General features: G+C 36.5%; 1 protein-coding gene across 3 annotated transcripts in view; it reads left to right on the forward strand.

Annotated features, from left to right (window-relative positions):
- STS (steroid sulfatase) overlaps window positions 1-25,187 on the forward strand; it is a 110,083-nt gene that overhangs the window by 61,804 nt on the left and 23,092 nt on the right. For all 3 annotated transcript variants that reach the window (XM_065646092.1, XM_065646101.1, XM_065646111.1), the window contains 3 exons: window positions 5,290-5,427; window positions 15,607-15,766; window positions 18,310-18,431. In XM_065646092.1, coding sequence (XP_065502164.1) covers window positions 5,290-5,427; window positions 15,607-15,766; window positions 18,310-18,431 — 420 coding nt within the window. The remainder of the gene's footprint in view (window positions 1-5,289; window positions 5,428-15,606; window positions 15,767-18,309; window positions 18,432-25,187) is intronic.

The following is a 25,187-nucleotide window of genomic DNA, read 5'->3' on the forward strand; positions in this document are numbered from 1 at the left end:
TTTTACTATTTTCCATCTTTATCTCAAGTGTTGTGCTCAATGACTGGGTCTGAAAGTGATAATTACTTCCCCACTGCAGAGACAAACTGATTTACATATTTATCAAGGGGAAACTGTATGGCTCTGAGCATACCACAGAAACATTTGCATATTTATAACCTGAAATGTACAAAAGCTAAAATTAAGATAGGGATGTCTTGGTCTTAGTTACTAAGCTTGTTTTTATACAAAGGCTTTACTCACTGGGTTTTGTAATCAGATCAGTGCATTAAAGAGTAAAGTACCTTTTTTCATCACATAAAATCAACTTAGAGATTAAAATCTTAGTTAGCTTGTGAATGATGGTGTGCAGAAGTTGCAACATAAAGTTTTCATAAGGTGAAGATCTTAGCCTTTGAGCCCTGAAGAGATTATGAACTATGGAATTAACTTAATTAAACTCCTGTAGCAGGAAGAGGGTCCCAAGAGGTTTACGATGTAGTGTCCATCTAGTTGGATGGCATTGATATCTTTTCTGGGAGAAATATGGGTTTCCAGATACTTATGCATGTAGGGTTAACATGTAGGAGTTTATGCATGTATTCAAAGCATTCCTGGCAGGGAAAAACAAACAAACAAACAAACCCCCAAAACACCCAACACACCAAAACCAAAAAATAGCTGCCTCTTCTAGGCAGATGTGTGATGGCTGATCTTCCTGGATCACTCTTTGTCCAGGAATTGTCTCAAGCTTACTGTAACCTTCTAGGTACAGCAGAGGCATATGAAAATCTGCTAGTGTGGGAAAATGTTATATTTACAGGAATTCCATTCATCATCAACTGGCTTGTCCTGAGACAGATCTTTAACCCTCCTTCTGAATCTTGTTGTTTCTTCAAATCTGGCAAACTTCTTTAAAGTTTTCCTCACAAATAGAGAGACTGTTTTGTCCTAATGCCTACATTACAGAGGTATTCTGTATTCCAGAGCTTTTTATTAATAATTTCAGCAAGACTCTAAATTATTTCAGATTAATACAAATAAAATTTCTGTCCTATTGACTTCAAATGACAGTAAGCTAATTTATTAATGAAATGCATGTGTTCATATGCTTGCTTTACTAAAACTTCGAACAATGTTCCAAATCACTAATTTGTTTGTAAACACATTACTGTTCTTCAATGTTTGCACCTTGTTTTCAAATGAATAGTCATTTGTTATAAACCCCCTACCTTAATGTAGGTGAGTACAGTAGTTTTATATGGTTCAAAACTCCAGAAATTATGTTCTGCATTAGAGAGGCTGGTCTAGCTACCATTCGTGCTGTGTTAGGGAAGTTGAATAATGCCATGGTACTCTCAGTTTCCTTCAAAAGAACAGAGTCAATTGCTCTTACCACTTCCACATGGCTATTACTCCATTGAAACTGGCATTTTCACTTTAAGAATGGAACAACTCTTTATAATTTAACATGGCTTGAAGCAAGAGTGGAGACCAGAGTGTAGAGAGCAGTCCTTGGAATACTTTGGAGGAAGCTTTACTTAAATTTTGAAACATTTATGGACTGATTAAAACAAGTAGTATCTTAATGTTGTCCTTAATCTGGTTTGTATCTTAAAAAATACGAATGAAAGAAAAGTGTCCAGCCTTTGCTACGTTAGCCACCTACTTTGGGGTATACATTCCTAGAATGGCAATAGTAGGAGAAACTTGATCTGAAATTCTAGTTGATGAATAGCTTCAGAAATTATGCAGCTCCTTCAGTGTTAGATTGATTTTGCTGTTCAGAAATGTTGTCTTTCCAAATCTGTTCTGTTGAAATCAGAAAAAATGTAGACGATACCATCTACAGAGATCAGTGCAGCTGTGAATTTTTTAGAACATGGCTTTCAAGTGAATCTTTTCAGTCAAGAGTCCTTCCATTTTTATTATTTCCTACACTGGGGATAGCAAGATATTGTTGCTTGAACAGAGCTACAGTTTTTCCAGTGTTTTAGATTATGTATCCTGCAGTTTCTATTCTGTATAAACTCTTTATATCCAAAAAGTCCTTTAAAATTTGTATTGCTTTCTACAACCAGAAGTGGGACTCAAAGGGGATACTAAGCCAGCTGAAGCCCCGTTCTTGCCATTCAAGAGCATATGACATATGATACCCTCCCAGTCATATTTTGTGGTTGTTTTACCATCCTCTCTTTCTCAAACACCATTTATCTGCTCACCACACTCATTAAAGTCTGTTGCTTACATAGTTGGATGTCTAGCACTTTGGGTAGGATTCATCTTACTATCCTTGATGTCTGGTGTGAAGGCATTTAGTTTTGAGCTATTTGCCCGTCTTCTCTATTTTAATCAACAGGTAGAAAAGGTCTTTTTGCAGTTGCGATTCACCTTTTCAAAGGCAGCTAAAATGGGTTAGATGAAACTCCTTTTTCATTCACTAATATTGCCTGGGAATGTTTATACATCAATTTTAGCTTAATTCTAAAGTCTCTGTGAAATCTACAGAAATAATAAGAGTCGAGGAGTTAGAGTAAAAAGAAAGTAAATTGTTATAAGAAAACATTAGTGAATATATTTTGCCTACTTTGTAGTATTTTCTTCCAAAATTGCTATAATATAGCATGTGAAAGATATCTGCTCATAGAGATCCACAATACATTCTTAGCATTTTTCTTCTGTATTGGTTACCATTTAGAAATGCTAATAAGTGAAAGTATTGCTTGTGTTAACAGTAGCCACATCATTCAAATGCACTTTAATGGGGCTTATCTCCTGGTAACACACACTTTATTGCTTATTTATAGTGTTCATTCTAGAAGGTGTCAGTGTTTGAGATTAAAATAGAAATGGAAGTTTTGTTTCATTTCTGTGAGTGCATTGTGATTGTCATTCTCTGACAATAGTGTTATTTGAATTACCACTATTAGTCTATCTATACTGGAAAATGTTGTTGCTAAAATAAATTTTCATTTTAGCATTCGTTAATTAACCCTAATGCAGCCAATCTTCTTTGTGTTTCAAAATCAAAATGATGGAAATGGAAGTTTTACCATTGAGTTCAACAAGCTCTGGATGAGACTTTGTATGCATTGTATTGGGTTGTTTTTTTCTGAAACAAGTAACATTTGAGTATCAGATTTTTTTTTTTTTCTGGGCCAAATCAAGCTACTCAACCTCGTTTCAGGAAAAAAAAGTCATCATAATGACGACTGCTTTATTTAATTATTTGTGATAGCAAGACATTTTTCATTGCTTCTCATTTTTTCCAAAATTAATCAGGAAATCAAAGTGGCCATTATTGAATGAGAGCAGATGTCTCTGATCACCAGAGATTATTTAATGTGATGTACTGAGTGGAATTCTTGTTTTATTTTTATTCTGTTTTAGATACACGATGAATTTGAAAATTCAATTTCATCAAGAAGAACTGTGTAGGTAAAAATACGCATTTGTGCATGTCATCGCACATATATTTCTTTGTACAACCCCATTTATTATTATTATCGTAGATTCATAAAATCACAGATTGATACCAGTTGGAAGGGAACTCTGGAGGTCATGTAGCTAAATGTCCACACATAATGTCCTAATTTATATATATACTTCACTTTTTTATCATCATTGCCACCTTTCCAAGGGATATTATAATTACTTAGCAAGTACATTCTCCAAACAATCTCAGAAGCGAATGGGAAATTGCCTCTTACTTTTCTGGCACTAAGTCCACCTGCTGTAGCAAGCGAATGGCTTGTCAGATGGAGCTGCATAATTTTCCCTCAACCCACCAACTTTTAAATGTCAACCTTTGTAACAGATTATCCTCAGCTCTGTTGGGAAATTTCAACTCCCACGAGGTTTCAAAATTTACATAAACAAATTCTCTTACTCTTACATTTCTTCTTTGCTCCTAGTTTAGAAACAAGACCAACAGGTATCACTTATTTAACTGCTGATGTTCCTTTATTCATGACCCAGTCATTTGAGCTGATGAGAAATACAGTCAACCTTTTTAACAAGGCAGTTTTAGAATGTTATAACATTAAAAGACAAGTAGAAATAGTTCAATAAGGTAAGGTAACTACTTCTTATCCAGAAAAAGAGCATAGCAACAGAAATCATGATCTGAAAATCATTAAAGAAGGCTCTGTATTTCAAAGTTTTTATCTCATCCTCTTTGACACAATAATTGGGCATCAGCTGATGAGTTAATTCTTAGTGGACAGGTGAGCAAATCAAAATTAACGTTCCAATTGGACCATTCTTGGATGTTTAAGTAAGAAGAATAAAGATAAAATGGTTGTGAAGACAGCATTATCTTTATATGCTCTGAGATCCCTAAAGGACAAGGTTAAACTCATTTGCGGGCTGATGTGAGGAAGTATATTCTTATACTTTGGTTAGTTTCCAGGACCAATCATTTTAGATTCCTAATCAGTATAAAATTCATTGCAGCAAGTTACAAAGAGTGGCTTCACTCTCATTCATACAGAAACTCTTTAAAGAGTTCAGTCTAAATAGGTTTGAATGTAATTTATGTGCACTGCAAGGCTCTCCACAGTGCCAAGATAGTGTGAGGAGCCCTTTGTGAGAATGAAACTTGAGCCCATGGTGCCTTGGAGTTTCAGAGAATATCCATGTGGATTCCCCTTTTAAATATGTGTATGTGTGTGTGTTTATTACCTTGCACATTTTGAGTTTAGTCAATGTCTTTCTTATATGGTGAGAATTTAGGAACTAATTAGTAGGTTTGATAATGAAACCATGTGGTCTCCAGAGACAATCCATACATTAACTTCCTTTTTTTTTTTCTTAGAATGTCTTATTCTAACACTCACACTGAGATTTTTGCCATGCTGCCTCTATAGGTTGCTAGGCAGCAAAGCTTTACCCCAAACTGTTAGCTCTATTCTGCTTGTTGAGACTCTTTCAAATATCCTCAGTTTGAATCATCTTACTAAGGGATTTCCTTGACTCAGAGCAACCACTTCCAAAGGTCACTGGCTCTCTGTGGATCAGCCCTTTTCTCTGATGTGCACAAATCTTCTCATTTTATGCTTCAAGAAACCCCACAGCAATCGAACCACAGTCCTGATTACAACAAGCCTTGTGCAACTCTCCCCTACTGTATGGTGCATGGTGCCAATTGATATGTATAGTAATGTTTATATGGAAAGTGATCTTAAAAAGGCATAATGACAAAAATATTTGTATGTGCCAAGGCTTATGAAAAAGCCACTCAAAGACATTAAAGCTGTTATTTTCTCTCTCTCTTTCTTTTTCTTTTTTTTTCTTTTTCTTTTTTTTTAGGGCAGATCCTGGATATACTGGACAAATATAATCTGAGTGATAGAACTCTCATATACTTTACATCTGACCAAGGGGCTCATGTTGAAGAAATCTCCAGTTCTGGAGAAGTCCATGGAGGATACAATGGCATATATAAAGGTGAACATTCTCTGATGATTCTTAAAAACTGTGTCAGAAACGATCATCTCCTTGGTTTTGCTCCAAAACTGTAAGGTACTCTGTGGCCCAGGTCAAAACTCAATTCCTTAATAGTAAACTACTCATGACTGTCATTCTGAATTCAAACACAGGCAGTAAATATAAGGTATTTACCTGTCAAATACAGCAGCTCAACTAGAGTTCATGCTCTGCCAGAGCTCTGTGGAGTTTTAACACTAGCAAACATGCTCTTGAACTGGGCAGAGATACAGCTCATAGTCAGTTCATAGTAATTTACTAAAATGAATGGAAAGCAGAACAGAAAGGTGGTTTGTGAGCGGTCAGGAATCATAAATAGGAGCTAAATACCATGGGATGAATGGGATCACACAAAGATAGGATATAGAGAAGATGGGAGAAGCAGCAACACAGGCCAGTGTATACATTATAGAAAAAATAGAAAAGGAAAGTTAGGTTAAAAAAACAAAAAATGAGGAATTGGATTGAGTTTGAGATGGGCAAGTTTAACAACAGCCAGAAGAAGACAAGATTTCAAGCAGAAAAGACTGAGCTGGAGAAGAAAGTTTTGAAAAGAATGTATAACACACTGAATTGAAGACTTATTTGGAAATGGAGAGACTTTAATTAAAAGGACAGAGTTTAGTTATATTCTTTTAGTGCAGGTCTTGAGGACATTAGTACTCCAAAATCTGTTTACTCTGTTGAGACTTAAAATGTGCTTCAAGTCTACCTTATAATAATACACTTTCTCCTGACGATATCACACAACAATACTGAAAGATACTGAGTTTGCTGCAATAAAGTGATCTTGTAGAAAGAAAAATTCCAGCTTAGCAAACAGCTTTCCTCATTTTTTCCATTCCCCTATCCCTGGCATGGTGATCCCTTCAGTCCGCAGGAATGTAGTACACCACTGGATACCTTCGAGAACATGGTTCCAACACGGAGATGAACATAATTGTTGTCAGCAATGTATTTCTGAGAAAGCAGACAAGAAGAGATAATAGGGTAACAGAATGAGAGAATGAAGGATGTGGAGATGGAGGAATTCTGCTTGATAGCATGCAGTCACAGATTGGTCATAATAAAATCTTATGATTATTCAGTCACAGACTGCTCATAGACAACATTGTCAAATATGAAATAAAGGATTCACTCTGACAAACTACAGGAAACAGCGTTTTCCAGTGTGCAACTGGTGGACACACAGCATCAGGAAAATGGACGTCAAAAATGTTTTAATAACCTTCAGTCTTATTGAAATAGGGTGGGAATGCTTGTTTTTATTATTTTTAATGAAATGCAATGAATATTCTTGTCCGTTTACCAGAGAGAAAGTTATTTTCATTCTTCCACTAGGAAGTGGCTTTGTAATTTGTTTTCTCCTCATATTTCAGGGGACAAGATCAAAGCAATCCAGCAGTTTTTGTAAAGTCATTTACCAAAGTTGAAACTTGTAGAGAGAAATAAGTATATTCCCTTTTGATATAATTTTAAGAAGTAGTATTTCAGAACTACAAAATCATGTAGTAGTTGACTCTGGAAGGCACCTCCCAAGGTCTGTAGTGCTAGGTCCTGCAGAGCAGGGTCAGCTAGAGCAGGCTGTGCAGGGCTGTGTCCAGACAAGTTAAGAAAATCACCGATGATGAAGACTCCACAGCCTCTATGGGCAACTTGCTCTAGAGTTTGATCACACTCACTATAAAAAAAAGCTTTTTCGGATGTTTGAATGCAATTTTCTGTGTTTCAGTTTGTGCCCATTGCCTCTTGCCCTGTCAGAGGGCACCACTGAAAAGAGCCTGGCCCTGTCCTCTTTACTCAAGTACATCCACATATCCGTATGGATGGGTAAGATCCCATTGAGCCTTCTCTTCTCCAGGCTGAACAGTCCCAGCTCTTTCAGCCTCTCCTCATATGTCAAATGCTCCAACTACTTAATCATTTTCTTGGCTTTCCTTTGAACTCACTCCAGTACGTCTATATCTCTCTTCTACTGGGGAGCTCTGCACGTGGACCCAGCCCTCCAGGTGTGTCTCACCAGTACTGAGCAGAGGACAAGGATTACCTCCCTTGACTTGCTGGAAATATTCTTCCTAATATGGCCCAGGATGTTGCTGGCCTTCCTTGCCACAAGGGCAAATTTCTGGCTCACATTCATCTAGTTGCCCACCAGGATCTGCAGGCCCTTCTCTGCAGGGTTGCTTTCCAGCCGGTCAGCCCTCACTCTTTGCTGGTGCCAGAGGTTATTCCTCTGCAGATGCAGGACTTGGTATTTCCCTTTGCTGAACTTCATGAGGTTCCTTTTGGCCCATTTCTCAGCCTGTTGAGGTCCATCTGGATGGTAGCAGAACCATCAGTGGATCACCCATTCGTCCCCGTTTTGTGTCATCTGCAAAACTGCAAACAGGAGGAAAGATAGACATACACAGTAAACAAGAACAATACAGTGACGTTTTCAAGTGAGAAGACTCCACAGTTTTTAGTCATTAGGTATCTGTCTGAGAAATTACCCTTATATTTTAAGAAAGCTGTGAAGGAAATGCTACAGAAGCAAAACAAGCAATGCCAAAGTCATGAGGTTACAAACTATCAGACGGGTTCCCTTGGGCTAACAGCAGAGTGAAATCTATCTTGAATGTTAGCACATAGGCCTTACATAGTGATTTCAGTAATTAAGGAACCATATGGTTACATATCTGTAGCTGTAGGCACAGCCTGAGGTGTTTTAGAAGCTCTACAAAATATTTGCCTTCTAGAATGCCAGACATAAGATACAGGATAAACGATGAGCAGGAAAAAAAAGACAAATACACTGGGGACTATGCCTTCCTGAGGAAATTTGATTGAATGGAGTCTTTTCTATCAAGCCTTGCAAAATTTTGTATTCATACTTACAGAATGGAGAATAGTTTGAAACAGATCTTACCTGAATTAATAAAAAATCTGGTTGCTAGAGTTACTTGGGGAGTGACGAGGCTTCTATTTTTAAAATGAATTGTGGGGTTTACAGTTACCACCTATGATATGCTGGCAAATGTTGTAATGTACTGTGAGATAGAAAAGAATCACTATATACGAAACAAAATCATTATTGTATAAGAGGCATTCCTACGAAAATAAAAAAAATTAAAAAAACTCATGCAATCAGTTGAATGTACTTTTACCATTTTAAAATACAATGAATTCTGCCTTATCTTCCACTCCCTCTATCTCCATATCAGTCCTCAATTTAACAGGTATGTTATGCATCATTTTCGAAAGGGCTGAAGTGGAAGTAATCAATTAATTGCATAATTAGGAGTTTTCATGCATAAGAATTTATTCATATTAACAGTCATGTACAATGAAAAGCATTAGAGCTTTGTACACCTCTGGCAGATTTAATGAAAACAAACCTGTGAAGCACTAACTCTCAGCCACTGATATAGCAATATGCCTAACAAAGTGCTGCTTTGTGCTGCCCATGCTCATGTGTGTACAGATGAGGAATTTGCTTCACCTGATGAATAGTTTACAAAACTGGGAGACATGTATGTCCTTTCTCCCTGTCTGTGCTACACCATCTCCACTACTTATCTTTTTGTATATGAGCACTGCATGAATGCGAATATCAATCAAGGCATTTAACCCTCTTGTCAGAGCTGGAGTAGTATGCTCAGCAATAATTGGTTCATCATGCGATAATGAAATGCCACTTTGAGTCTTTCAAAATGCTTAGTGTAGCTTAAATCATTCAACAATGAGAATGATGCTTTCATTTACTATTTTGAAATGGGATAGTTGAAAATTTCATGGAACAGCTTGATGTTTAATACTGTTTCCTCATTGATATCGGATAAAGGAGGGAAAACTTGTTATACCCTAGCTCACCTTTGTTTCGTATACTTTTTTGCACCTCTTTCCCTTTAATACCTCATTCAGAAAAAAACCTGTCTAATCAGTCTCTCTGATCAGTATTAACTGATGAGTTTTTCTTTGTTCCTAACTTCTTGTTATTTTCTTCTATGTGCTATTTCTAATTGTGCAATGTCTTCTTTTATAATGACTTTACAACTATTGCCTTATGGGTTTTGCCATGAAGTATCACTACGTGTTTATATACTTACCTTTTAATACTATCCACTCCATCCTACAGACTGCCTGTCATCTCTATATTTTGCTGCTTACAGACATGCATTAAGATCTGCATGTCTTTACATAGGTCCTTTTTCATAAGTATGCAGTGAAGGTTATGGTATGAATAACTAAGACTGTAGACCCTAGTTCAGTTATTTTTTCTCTAATGTTTGTTTTACTGCAAATATATTTACAGAATTTGAACTTGCATCTCGTTTCCTGTTCATCCATCTTGATGTGAAGTCCATTATATTTTCTTCTGAATTTGATCAACCTGTGATACTTTGTGTCATATGTGGATTTTTCAATTCCTCAGCTCTCTTCCCTTCCAAAATGGAAGCAAATACATTAAAATAGCAGGGGGCTTAATACAGAGTAGCATCAAGGTAGCTTACTATTGAATTTTTTGCAAAGTGTAACACGCTGTTTATCTCTTTGTTTCCTTCCTGTTTGTCAAATTTTGATTCATGACAACCTTTGTCTCGTAACCCTGATTAGTCTCCAGAAACTTTTCCTGATGGTCTTTGTTAAAGATCTTTCAAAGGTTTAAATCTAGATACAGCCTCTAAAACAAAAAATAGTGGCTATTTTAGTAAGAGTTTCTTTCCAACATCTCAAGACTTTCTTACCTGAACTCCTGAAGGACCCATGGGTACATCCATGATAATACATTTTTCCTGGCTACCTAGTGTTTTGATGAGAAACTGATCAATCAAATAATCACTTTCTCTCAGAAACCTAGTAGTTCCTCTGGACCTATCAGGCCAATAGGTCATTTGAAACATTTTGGCCTCTTAGTTCCTTTGGAAACTTAGAGTTTGTGATATATGTTTCCAGGATACCTGCACTGACTTCTTCTTAGGTGTTTTTCGCTAGCTTTCTCATTAGTATGACATCTGCGACTTGAGCATGTCCATTTGAGCTGGTCATATTAGCTTTCCTTTAGGAACAGAAGTAAGGTCACTTTTTCAAAATGGTTTAGTTCTCTACTTTAGAATGACTAGAATAAGTAAATGAAAAGAAAATTCTTTCAGTTGAATAAACAAGCAGCTTAAAACAACTGGTCTAAAGGATGCCATTATATTCATCTCTGGTACCCTGAGATACTGACTCTAATTATTTTGTGGTAATCCTTATTTAGTTGCTTCGTTAGTCATTTCTTGAATTAGCTTCAGTGTGTTATAAAATATGTCTCTCCTGTTACATACTTCATAGCAGTAAACAGTGAAGGCATTAAAAACTTTTCTCCACACTTTTTCTCATTATACTGTTTCACTGGTACGCATGCAGACAGTAGTTCTTCCTCGTTATCACTTGTTGACATCTGTCCCACTCTGTTACATATGGGATTTTCCATGAAGTCTCTTTGCATCTCTTAATACTCCTACTGTCAGCTTCTTTTTCATACATAGCTAAATATATTTTGCCTGTACCTTGGACCTGCACATTGGAAACATTGTTTTTCTTTGTATTTCTGAAGCATTTAGCACAATGCATACAGGCACTTGGCTACTGTCATGCTGCTAGAGTGGGTCATGAGTTCTGCTGCTAATGGAAGCAGAGTCAAACACTAATAATGGTAAACCATTTGAATAACATTCATTTTAAGTGCTTTGTGACTTACAAATAGATATACTTACAGATACTTTGTTAATATGCATGAAAAATAATAATGAATGTTTCTTAGGACTTAAATCCTTATTTTAAAGATCTGCTACAGATCTGTGAGAGATAAACAAGAACTACAGGAATCAATTTTCCAATGTTTTATTGAAATATATTGGTTTTATACAATTTTGTATACTGCAGTGATAAGTTCATTCAGCAGTGTTTCTTGAAGGTATTAGTAAACCTTTTCCTATATGCAAGCCACAGAGAAATCAAGCTGACCATAACTTTGGCCTTGGGAACTATACTGGTGCATATTTAGTGATACTAGTTGGAGTTTCACTTTTGACTTTAATGAGAGTAGGAATTGACCTTTTTTTTTCTTTTTTTTCCCAAATGTACTGTATTTTTGTATTCTTTCTGAAACGATACAGATTTTTAAATGATTAACCCTTCTTGTAATTTTGACTGGAACAGAAAATATCCTAAGTGAACATTTCGTTTGATTGGAAGAAAGGTCAGATGAGAAGATGTCCAAATGAACTATGTCTATTACATTCACCTGTACAGGAACAGCTCAGGTTAAAAATTAACAAAAGGAGTACGTGGAACAGTTTAAAAAATCAGTTAAATAAAGAGTGACCTTGCCATTGAAAATAATTTTTTGTTTGACCATTTTATAAGGTAAGCAAAAGTAAACAGCTTGATTGTCAATATTTGTAGCATAAAGTCCAGTACACATGGGTAGAAGAATGAATTTCTTTATATTTTTCTACCGTCAAGAAAAGAAAATGGGTTTGGAAGCTTTGTTTTCAGAAGACTATAAGAAGAAAGGAAAGGGTAGTATGGTTATAATCCAAATGATTTAGGAAAGTTATTTTAAATAGTTTACATCATTCATCATTCAAAATATTTATAGTAATATACCACAGAGTTCTCCTTTATATATCATCCTTTATAAAAGCTCTATTCCCAGAGTTAGGTAATAGCAGTGAATTTAAACCAGAGAGAGAAAAAAAATAGCTAAGATTTGAAATGAGGTTAAAATGGAAATCTGACATCATGTTGCGGATGACTACAGAGAGTTATGTCTGTACTTTGCCTGCTCCTGCAGATTTTTCAGGAAAGGTGAATGTAGGCTATTGTTCAATATAACACTGAAGGGTGCAACTCCTCAGAAAGCGTAGATAGCCAAGCATGAAAATATAGCCCAGGGTGTTTTATGCTGTTTTAAAAACAGTTTTAGAAGAATTGAAGAGAACAGAAAGAATATATAGTTAGGCTACCTAGAGTTTGCCAGGCATACAGACTACTAGGTTGCTGCTTTTTCTCTGTTGCAGTATTGTCAAGTTCAAGCAAAATTTGAAACTAATGAGTAATATCCTGAAATATCAAGAGATTTTATTTTTAAATAATGACCTTTTGTGGATTTTTCTTTTTCTTCTAATATTTTAGCCATTTGGTTGTTTGTTTCATGTTTCAAGCATTAGTAGTGAAACCTTGATTTATTTTTTAAGGAAAAAAGAATTCAGACAGCCTGAACATTGTTAACAGCTAGAGTTTTAAAGACAATCTATGTCACAGGATTTGTAATTACATAATGGCATTAAGCAGCTCTAGTGATGTCACTAAACACAGTTCTAATAAAGATGAACAACACGTAGGCATAGATAATAGAAGACAGTCTTCCGCAATGACCTGTAATTCCTGACCTGGTTCCCTTCTATTCCTAACCTCCAGAGATATAAAAAAAAATTATGCTCCAATTAGCCTTTTGAAAGGAAAACAGCAGTCACTCCTTCATGGACGTAAGTGAGGAGATAGCCCTGCTGTGGAGTCCGTTTTGCTTTTTGTACCTCACAGCAGGGAGGCAGAGTTTGCCGAGTGCTCCTTTGTTCTTGGATAATGGGCAAGTTTTCTGTCCTGTTCTGTAGTGACTCAAAAAAAATTACTGTGAACCTGGAAGCTGTAAAAGTGATCCAATATCTAGGTTTTATGAATTGCAACATGTCTGGGAATGGGATTCACCACTTACCTTGAAATTGCTCCGTCTTCAGATTACACAGGAGGCAACAGTAAAATGAGCATTTGTTTAAACAATCCAATCTAGCTAGCACTGTTACTAGGTTCAGACAGATAGAGAGAAATAAAAGGAACCTCACACTTAAAGCTACCTATGGTATACATCAGCTCTTAGAGTTTTCTGTCTGTCTATACTGTCCAGCCAACAAGCTGCTGTGATGTATACACAGAACTAAGATCCAGCTCATTAACTAAATCATCTCCCCAGCATAACTGTTCACTGAAAATATCTTAATCTGAGGATATCTTTAATTTTATGTCCTCATGCTTTTCTTGTATTTTTATTCAGGTTTAACTACTCCCACTCAACAGGATTTTCTGTGAACCAAAGCTCAGTCAGGGTATTAATCTTGGCACTTCCTTAGTCAGTAACACATAATCCTCACCTAACTTGTAAAATCCTAATGATTGTTGTACATGGATAGAGTCATCTCTTCTACAGAGGATGCACACAGTCTATTGACATCTACACTGGTCTTGACCCAATGGTGTTAACAACCAATCAGCATACTCAGGTGAACACTTCCTTCTGCTGGGTGATAAGTGTTTAAAACCTCACCAGATAACACCTTTATAAATGTAAATCTACATTTTGATTAGAATTTTGTTTTGAAAACCATATTTTTTACAAGAATGTAAACAAAAACAATCCATGCATCTCATTCCTGAGTGTTAGAATAGGTGGCCATTTGCTTTATTATGAGAATGGAATTGCATATGATGCAGTAACGAGTAAATTTTTAACACCGCTCTGAAAGACAGTCATGTTGAGATCTGAACTTGGCACTGCTTTCCAAAAACAACTTAAGCAAAGATTGTTGCTTGACATAATGTTGGATATTAGAAAGTCTACGTTTTCTGATGTCAGACTAGATAATTATGTGTCCCTTACTATTCAATATTATAAATTCTGATAAAGCCCATGAAAAAAGTAAGCAAAAATCTGATATAACAAAGAATTACGAGCTAAAGCTTTTTCAGCCAAAAGACTGTATATATACAACGGGTAAAGATCTATGCAAAAGAGAGTTTTTTCTCTCGAAGTTGCCACTTACCTTTATGAACAGTGAAAAACCTGTAGAAAAACAGCTGGATTCTGAATCCCCCAGTGCTGAAATAAAAAATCATTGAGGAGTCAGTAAGATAAACAGGATATATGGCAAGGCCTGGGCTTCACTCTGCAGGTGTTAACATCTATGTGGCATTTTGAATGTCTAAGAGGATGAAGAGACAGAACTGTTGAAGTACTTTGTTGTAATATTTTGTTCTTTTGTGCATTTATTTTACTTGAAAAAGGGAGATACAGGAAAAATAGGGTCATAATAGTATTGTTTGAACTATGAATTGCTGTTTGATTCAGTTAATGGCAGGGGTTCAACACACATATCCCTCTTCTATCAGACATTTCTATTATATAAAACAATCTCAGTTTAGTTGTAAATGCCTGGCCCAGACCATACTTAACCACATCCAAACCCCATCTGTTTACCAGAAATATTTTTTCCAAGTGATGTGTTAATTTTACAGATCAACTTGAGGTGCTGTACATAGTCACATGACTGTATAAGGTATTCATAATAGTACTTGTGATTGTTCTTCACATAGATTTGTGTCAATCATATATTAAGTAATGGTAGAAATGCTGCCATAGAATAAACACATTGTCCTTCTGCAAAGATGTCAGGAGAACTGGACAGTGATGGATATTGTAGAAGCAAAGGAAATGGCTGCGATGTAGTGATGAATGCAATCAGCTGATAGTGCATTTGATGCGACTGTATTGGTTTACAAGTCAAAAAGGTCTTCACAGTATCCTGAGACCTACCATCACTGTAGTGATTTTTTTTTCCAATCCAATGAATTGGAGAATTCAGTAACGTGCTTAAATTAGTACTTTCTTCTGTCTAAAGTCATTAAGCACCATTTTTAATAAAATACCATATATCTTCTCTGAGTTCATACCTCAGTCATCTAGGCACACCTCAATTTATTTTTGACTCCTGTTTTTTTGGTTATATCTTCAAATAGCTATGTGGCATACTCTCTAGACCAAATTCTATATGAAAATTCCTGCAAGGTGTCTATTTATCTCCTAGAGCTGTTATTCATTTTTGTTTGTAACCTAAATACATTTTATGAGCTCTGTCTAATACATATTAGTAGATTTACTGCAAGAAAGGTAATGATTGTACGTGGAAAACTTAAGCCTAGCAAATTAAAAATAAGATAAATACATTTAATGAAAAGATTCTAGCTATACAGAATGTTTAATATTTGGAAATTGAATCTTGTGGGAGGGTATTTTTCTAAGAAGACATTGATTTCTTAGCAAACAAATCTTTCACTTTTCAGGTGGAAAATCAACGAACTGGGAAGGAGGTATTCGTGTGCCAGGGCTGCTCCGTTGGCCTGGAGTGATACAGGCTGGTGCCTATATTGATGAGCCAACAAGCAACATGGATGTATTTCCTACCATAGTCAAACTTGCTGAGGCACAGTTACCCTCTGACAGGTATGCTCTGTAGTTATCTCTGTTTTAGAGAAAGTCTCATGAGTGTTTTATAGTTTCTATTGATGTCTATTAAGATAGGGGTGAGAATTAAAAAAAAAGTCTAGATTTTAAAAGCACTTTTTCATCATTACTTCCAGTAATGTGTCTCTTTTCATATTGACATACTCATATATTTTACAGAAATGCTGTACCTAAGTACAACTTTACTTGCAGAACATGTACCAAGCAACAAGCAGATAAGATAATACCACCAAGAGCAACATACTGTCAAATCAGGCCTAAAATTATTTACTAAAGGCAAAAATGAATGTGTTAAAAATGGCTCTGTTCTGCATGAATGAGCATGTTAGAAAAAGGAGCTGCAAGTGTAAATTATTTTAAACTTTACGAACTCAACCTTGGTCTGCTTAGTATAGCAAAACACATAAAATGCCAGCTAAGCTTTTCCCCCAGGCTTTTTAGTTCTTTACCAAGTTAGTGAAAATAATCCCTTATAGAGTTTTGCACCCTGATAAAGAAAACCCACTGGTCTCTAAATTTCATAAGATGCTTTATCAACACTCCTACATCCCTGTACTTTGTCTTGTTCAGGAGATATGCAGTCTCAGCAGCAAGGTGCCTCCACCTAAACTCTGTTGCCATCCAAATCCAGCAAGTGGAGAAACCTGCTGATGTGCATATGCTTTGAATGCATCTACCATACACAAACAGCTTTTGAGCACAAAGCATCCAGAATCCACCTGGGGAAAACCAGTGGTGAGCGGAGACACTCTGCTAATGATGATTCACTGAGTGCTTGAAGGAAACGGCAGGGCAGGACGTGTGTGAGACATGAAAAATGAGTCAGGCTTGTCCTGAGAAATTCCCTACAAGCAGTAATTCTGTCGATCCTAAGCAGTTCAGATTATTCTTAATATGGGCAGATCTTATGCACTTTGTTATATTACCTGAGTGAAGACTAAGCACCGATGTTTTATTTAGATCTCTTTGATAGAAATCACAATATACTTGTGTAACTCCACTTCCAAGTTGCTCTACTCTGATTCTTCTGTGTAGACCAGACACTATCATTACTGCTTCATGAGAGGCCATGGACTACCTTGAAGTATTTTTGATCCAGCAGCTGAATTCCTGTCACTTAATTTAATTCTTCCTGAGAAATAAGAGAAATGACTAAGATTAGGATTCAGTCATTGGGAGGAGGCAGGTTAAAAAGGAAAGGAGGAGGTGCTCCTCATTAAAGAAGAAAAATAAGTAATCGGTAATAAGTCTTACATATTCCTCTCAAACCATCAGTTGTGGGAATGCAAAAGTACTGGAGGCATATTACTGGAGACAACCTTTTCCCCATCAACAGGCTGTAGAACAGAAAGTGTACAATAGACATGGATCTGTCCTGCTCTCAACTTGATAGTGAACATGCCTGCAGGGGCGAGACAACGGTGCATTATTGGGGCAAGAAAACACCACAAATTAAAGGTGGGAAAGGCTTTAATTCAAGAGACCCCCACAGACAGGGATGCACCCAAAAGCAGAGTTGTCAGACAGCATAGCTTTAGGCATTCCAGGATGTTTTCCTGCCCCATCCTTTGAGAAGAGTCCTACTCAGAATGGTGCTGTTGTATACAATTGCTGCAAGAATTTCATAGTCATATGTAGCTCGTAGCTTAAAAAAGTGAAGTTAGTATCTGTCTTGTAGTAGTTACACCATATGTGAAAAGAGTTTTACGTGGTAATGAAAATGAATGTAGACATTTTAAAACCTTTAAAAAGTTTCAAATAGTTTTTGTGAGATGTTGCTCAAAATTCTTGAAAAGGAATTACCTGCTGATCTGTATATCAGCAAAAAGTAATTTCCTGTAAAACATCTTGTAAAATTTGTAATTCAAACCAGGTCAAAAATGCAGATTATGATTTCTCCCTTGCCAGCTGATTCCAGAAGTTCAAAGGCTTAATATATGGAAACATTTAAATGCCTTGCTTATTTTATAACTCAATTTTGACGTAAATTGACTGACTTCTTCAAAGCATGATCAAAATTTTCCAGCAGCACAAACATATATTTAAACATAGTTCAATTTCAACTTTGAAATTACTACATCTGTCTTAAATTCTGACATTCATAATTTGCTGGACAGAATTCTTGCCATTACTTCTCTGAATGCTAACACGGCACAGCATACATTTCTATTGTTTTAGGGTTATTTTGGCCAGACTGCTCCCAAACACTTTCAGCGAGTATATTGACAGAATGTGTTGTGGCAATTTACTCACATATGTCTGGTCACTTTCTCAGAAAAAAAAGAAAAAAAAAAAAGGGTTTAGGAAACAACTAATCCTAATGGCAAAGTATAAAATCGGTGTTTCCTTAAATAATGTAAAAATAAAAGGGGAAGAGCACCTGAAGGTTTTTCTCATAATTGACCATTTGGAGGTGGCCATTCAGATTTATTTTTTAAAGTAGAGGAAATGCAGAGTTATAGTATCTTCTCAGTAAAGTGAGGTTTGTGTTATTCTTCTGATTTTGATGCTTTCTTAATCAGAGTTATTGATGGACATGATCTGATGCCCTTACTTCAAGGAAAAGTTACCCGATCCAAGCATGAATTTCTCTTCCATTACTGTAATGCATATTTAAATGCAGTGCGCTGGCATCCAGGAAACAGTAAGTGTACTTACCTGTTAACATTTTAAATATTTCATGTAATTTTTATTGCAGCTTGAAAAAAAAAAGAAAAGAGCTTTGAGCTATAGTAACAAATAAATTGTTTAAAATATCTAGCCTTTTTCCTTCTTTCTCACTTTTTTGTTTTGCTAGAATGCCCCTATTCATCATTTTACTGTTAGACATTATAATAGCTTGCTGCTAAGCATTAATGTTACATGTCAATACAATACTGAGATCTGTGGTATCTGACACTGTTGGTGTTTTGTTTTGTTGGGGTTTTGTTTGGTTTTTTTTTTTAAACTTGCCTGAGAGAGAGTCTGTGTTACAGAATGAAGTAGTCAAAGTCAGTTGTTACATCTTCCTAAAAATGTACAGGTAATAGGATGGCTTGCTAAATAACAGTACAAGTACGATATCAGCATGGCTATTTCTATTCTTAGGATAGCAAAGTACAGGAGAATCTCTGAGTCAAAGTCATACTTATCCAATAAATGAAGAGAGTATTATAGGGTCCCTTTTCATGCTTTGTATGAATAACATCATTCCACTTTGTAGGACAAGGAAAAAAGCATTTCCCACTGATTTGCTCCTTTTTAACTAACAGCTCACTGTTTCTATTAGCAACTTCCACATTAACCAAAGCATCTTTCCCGTTCTATAAAAAAATGTCTGTGCTGAATGAAGTCAAACACACATTTGTCTCATCTCAGTTGACATTCAAAGTGACGACTTGTGTTACAGCTTCAAAATGATGGTCCAAGACAAGCATTGGTGGAAGATTTTTTGATTTAAGTGCCTTGGGAAATCTTGTGCTTAATAGTTAATGTACAAACTTAAAATGAGTTGAAAACATTGTCTTCTTGGTCATCTGTAGGATGACTCCCTACCTGTCTTGGACTTTAAACTAGGAAAAAGGAAAAGATTACATATAACATTTATTTACCACTTCCATGCATATATATCTTACATTTGATATTAATAAATAAGTGAGAAAACTCTTAGGTTGAGATAAAGGCAGTTTAATAGTTAAAGGGAAAGTTGCACACACAAGCAAAGCGAAATAAGGAATTCATGCACTACTTCCCATGGGCGGGCCGGTGTTTAGCCATCTCCAGGAAAGCCAGGCTCCGCCAAGCTTAACGATTACTGGAGAAGGTAAACGCCATCTCTCTGAATATCCTCTTTTTCCTTCTTCTTCCCCCAGTTTTACATACTAAGCATGACATCACATGGTATGGAATATCCCTTTGGCCACTTGAGTCAGCTGTCCCAGCTGTGTCGCCTCCCACCTTCTTGTGAACCTGCAGTCTCCTCACTGGTGGGGTGGTGTGAGAAGCAGAAGAGGTCTTGAGTCTCTGTAATATTGAAAACATCCCTGTATTACCAACATTGTTTTCAGAACAAATCAAAAACACAGCCCCATACGAGCTACTATGAAGTAAATTAACTCCATCCCCGCCAAACCAGCACGAGGGGTTTTTGATATACTACTTTGTCAGCCTACATTGTAGTGTGAGAACAGGCAATAGCCAGATATTCCTCTCTACTCTTTTATACCAGTCCCCTGAGAGTGCTCAGCACCTTCTTCTTTCTTACTTGTCCAATCTCAAATCTTCAAAAATGCCTTTTCCATGAAGATAATGCAATCATATTTGTAAAGATGTTTGGTGCAGTCAGCTAAAGCTTTGCACTTGTTTATCTCTCTCCCATGTGTTATTGTTGTATAGAGATAAATATACTTGCATTAAAGCTGTATGCACCTGATGCTATCCTCATTGCTGTGGGTACTCATGTGGAAAAACAAGTATGGCTGTTCTTTCTTCTGACATCTCAGCAGCTCTATATGAAGCAACTGATAACTTCAAAGTGCATTATATTACTAGTTAGAGTATTATTGTCTTCTAGCCTCCCACTACAGCTCATTCTTTACAGCTAATCTCAGTGTCCATCCACAGTTACTATTTCTGCTACTATTAAATGAAATATAATGCAATGATTTTTTTGGGGGGGGGGTCTGGAGAAGCAATTTCTTTAAACATTTAATTCAGAATTTTACAGAACTTTTGCCTAGCAGCAAAGAACTAAATTAGAAGTATCCTATAGCAACAGTTCATTCCCTATTCTTATAAATACATCCAGGAAAGTGAATGAGGCCATGTTCATTAAAGACAGACTAAAAAGCTTGAAAACTGGGCAACTTTAACTTGACCTCAGCATGCTACTATTATCAGTTACAAGGCTGTAAGTCTTCAGGGTTTGGATATAGACTGATCACCATTTCTAACTCTACATGTATTCCATGTCTAACACACTTTATGGCCTAAATATGTACCACATTCCTCTGTGAGCGCACACATTTTCCGGTATCCAGAAATGACTGCAGGATCTCTCATCTTTTAGTCGCATCTCGCCAGTGACTGTAGTCAGGCAAATAGCACTTAGTTCACAGTGGTCCACCAGGAGCGGATATTTAATATTGTAAGGATAGCCTTGAAGAGGTGATAATCCTCATCTAAGAAAAATCAGGAAATTATTTTAGAAATGTAATTAAGGAACACTTGTCTCTCTGTGTACAGTAAATCATCTTTTAGACCAGGAAATACTTGTGTTGTTCTTGATCTGTGTTCCCCAGATAGTTAATTAGTTTGACTACAGCTACTTTGGAATTGTGTAAAAACATACTACCTGCAGATTATACCTCTATGTATGGTCTAAACGCTGACCAGCCTTGCCTCCCACTAGACCTGAGGCTTAGCTGAAGAAAGCATGATAGTGTGACATGAATAATCCCAGATATGTTCAGCATCTTCTGCACTGCTCTGATATGGGTCCTTATTAGAAGGACCCAATTGTCCAACTAGTCTGAGATGTTATATTCTGCTGATCCCTTCATTAAATGTGTTATTTCTATTAATTTTAAAGATGCACTTTTTGAAGAACAAATAAGCAACAGCCAGAAATTCAGAGAAGAGAAAGCCTACAACTGTTACGGAAAATTTTATTTATTTGTTTGTTAACTAAAGTACAATACATTCTAAATAAAGGGTAAAGGTGCGTATATTGCATAATGCACTTATTAATGCATAAATTATCATATTTATTTTCTAGGAAGTCTTAGTTTGCATCTTGCCTTCAGCTTGCATATTCCCTTGGTTTTTTTGTAGACACTCAAAGTGTAGCATTAGCTTTGATGCTAAGGAAAAATGCATATACCAGGAAGTGAGAGGGAAGAAAAGTTCTGCTTAGCCATTTGGTCCCTTGTTGCCTTCATCACTTCACAGTTCCCTCAGTAATTTTATTTTTACCCCTGTTAGATTTCTACTGTGCTTCAGTTTGAAAAACCTTTATTTGGTTTAATTTTTGATTCTTAGGCTGCATATATGAAACAGGTACATTTAGTGTATGTTTATTTTACAGTACATGCACACCTTTCCTTTGCTTGCAAGCTTCTAGAGTCTGACTTAAGCAGGTGTGTTTCTCACATCATTCAGGGAAGGTCAGAAACTTCAGAGTGAACGATTACCATTTTACATGTATATATTCAGAGGCTAAGCATTCCTCATAACCAAATCAATACACATCTTCATTAAGACATAGTAGTTAGGTCAGTTAATGCATTCACAATATACTTTTCCCTTCATCAGCCCTTTAAAGGAGCATTTAGAGGATATGTGCGACACGGTGCTCTTCTCAGCCAACACTTCAAAATTCAAACTTTGTCCTTTCTAGAGAGACATGAGGAAAAGAATCTCTCTTTCTTCCACTTTCCTCTTCTTTCTCAGCCACAGAAAATTAGCTAACACTGTTTTTTTCTTCATCTCTCTTTGGTTCACTAACATTTAGCCTGATAATAAAAAATAATGCACATTATTCTTCACATTCTGAATTTAAAATTGAATGAAATATAATATTGGGCAATTTTCTTTCTCGTGATTCACGTCTCACTCTCACAGACACGTGCAAGCTGACACTGGCTGTAAGTGCCTTGGAAACAACCAAGACATAGAGTCCTAGTCTTTGGAGGATGATTTCCTGTTATTTTGAAACCTCATAAATATGTGAAATGTAATTGATCTGTTGAAAATACAGAGAGGAAGACATGCCGAAACAGCGTCAGCAAAGTACTGTAATTTCCCATTATCAGTGCTTATTCTCCATGGCTGCCTGGTGTACCATATAACTACCAATATACAAAAGCAAAACCCTTGAAAAAAAAAAACCACAAAACCAAAAACAAAACAATGAAGATTTTCTTTTTGCCTACTAAAGTGTAATCAATCATTTAGGATTTTTAACCATTAAACATTTACATTTAAAACAAAGCACGTGTAGGATCTGCCTTTACTTCTTGAGCTGAGCCACTCAAAGTTTTATGTAGCTTTATGTTAGTTGTGTATGTCACATTATACTTTGGCCTATTTAAAGTCGGATCACATGTTCGTCTGCTAGTGCAAGCAGACCAGTACTTGTATATTTGCTATATAATTTAGCGTAACTGAGTACTAAAAAACTATTAAGAGCTCTGTCTTCAGAACATCACTGGCATATGAATCAGTACTTTTAAAAACGCATTGCTATGACAACTTAATTATAAAGAGAGAATTCATCAGATACAGAGCAAATCTACAGTTGAATGGAACTACTGCATCGTTCATACTCTTCTGATTGTGTGCAAAATTTTCATTTGATAAGGAGGAAATATATTGTAATCCTATGCAATAAATGTTGAGAAGTATAATGCAATACAGTCTGTACTATAAAGAAATTAATAATATTCACAGTATTTTGGTACTACTGATAAAAATATACTAATGTTTCTCATAAATGCTAGAGTGACTTTACTAGCAGCTCTTCACCTTTTCTATTTCAAAATGGATTCCATTATTTAGCAGAAAATGTCATTCAGTAAACAAAAGAAAAAGAGACTTGCAATGGCAAGTTAAATTGAAGCACACTAGACAATAGAACCAAACTAGCTATTCGTGCAAATATAATGACTTCTAAAGACAGTAGAACATCACTGAAAAACTTTACATAGAAATTTTCCACTTTGCCTCACTTAACAAATAGGATACATTTCAATTAGTTTTTATTCTGAGTTTCTTTTATGTTGTGATCTACTCCAGTTACTGAAAATAGTTAAGTCAAATTCATCCACCAGGGATTCTTTCTATATTATGACAGAATTCATAGCTATTCTGATTCCTGGATGTTGCAAGGGCCTCCAGCATCCAGCTCTCTTCAGAATTTCATGAGACATATTTTGTTATTTGGCCAGGGATTGCAGGATCTTCCCAGTCGTGCATTTAGCCTTTTCTGCAGTTGCAGCTGTTACAGGTTAAAAACAAACAAAAAGAGAACACGAGAGGAATATATTCTGTTTTGCAGTTTTTGGACTGGATACGTTGGATAAATTTACAGAATAGTGGTTTTTTTAGGAGGTTCCTCCAGGTTTAGTCTGACTAAAGACATTCAAATCATAATAAAGAGAGGACAGAGCAGGAAAAATCCGCTTAGAAGGGCCATTTTGTAGCAACTTCTGGTTTGGGCACGTACAGCCTTTCTTGTGAAATGGAATTAAAATAATACCTGTTTCTGAAGAAGTAAAAGTAAGAAGAAGAATACCTTGCACTTTTCCTTACCTCTCCAAAGGATTATGATATGCATGCCTTAAGGGCTAATAAGGGTTACCTTATTAAGAGGGCTTGCATTATCTACAGTGCCATCCTTAGCTTCATTTTTGGTAATATCACTTTGAGTTTTAACAGTTAAAACCTGTAAACTGAATTTATCTGCTTAAAGAATGCTAACTTGTGAACACAAAATTTTCCTGAGAGAATACAGGAGATGGAATCTAGGCAGGTAGCAAAAACTGGGAAACCGCTATGAAGCTCTATAGAACCAGCTTAAAACTTTTTTTCTACAGTCAAGTTCTCAGTGTGAGGGTAGATGAGCTAGTGATTGTCACTAGCAAATGGAAATGCATTGATTTGTATGTGAGAAATATTTTGGAGTGTAAGTGGTGACAATATACTTCTATTTGAAAATACTTTCTTGTTCAGTTCTCTGAGAGCATTTAAGAAACACAGAATCACAGAATCATAGAACAGTTTATGTTGGAAGGGATCTGAAACATCATCTAATTCTAATCCCTATGCCATGGGCAGGGACACCTTCCACTAGGCCAGGTTGCTCAAAGGCCCATCCAACCTGGCCTTGAACACTCCCAGGGATGGGACATCCACAGCTTCTCTGGGCAGCCTGTTCCAGTGCCTCACCACCCTCATAGTGAAGAATTTCTTCCATATATCTAACCAAAATCTACCCTCTTTCAGTTTAAAGCCATTGCCCCTCATTCTGTCACTACAGGCTCTTGTAAAAAGTCTCTCCTGCTTTCTTGTACGCTCCCTTTAGGTACTGGAAGGCTACTATAAAGTCTCCCTGGAGCTTCCTCTTCTCCAGGCTGAACAACCACAACTCTTTCAGCCTGTCCTCACAGCAGACATGTTCCAGCCCTCTGATCATCTTAGTGGCCTCCTCTGGACCCACTCCAACAGGTTTATGTCCCTCTTATGTTGGGGATCTCAGAACTGACTGCAGTTCTCCAAGTGGGGTCTAACAGGGCAGAGTAGAGGGGGAAAATCACCTCCCTTGACCTGCTGGTCATGCTACTTTTGATGCAGCCCAGAATATGTTTGCCTTTCTGGGCTGGAAGCACTCTACTGCTGGATCATGTTGAACTTCTCATCAACC

The sequence above is a fragment of the Caloenas nicobarica genome, chromosome 1, assembly GCF_036013445.1.
Source record: "Caloenas nicobarica isolate bCalNic1 chromosome 1, bCalNic1.hap1, whole genome shotgun sequence".
Lineage (NCBI taxonomy): Eukaryota > Metazoa > Chordata > Aves > Columbiformes > Columbidae > Caloenas > Caloenas nicobarica.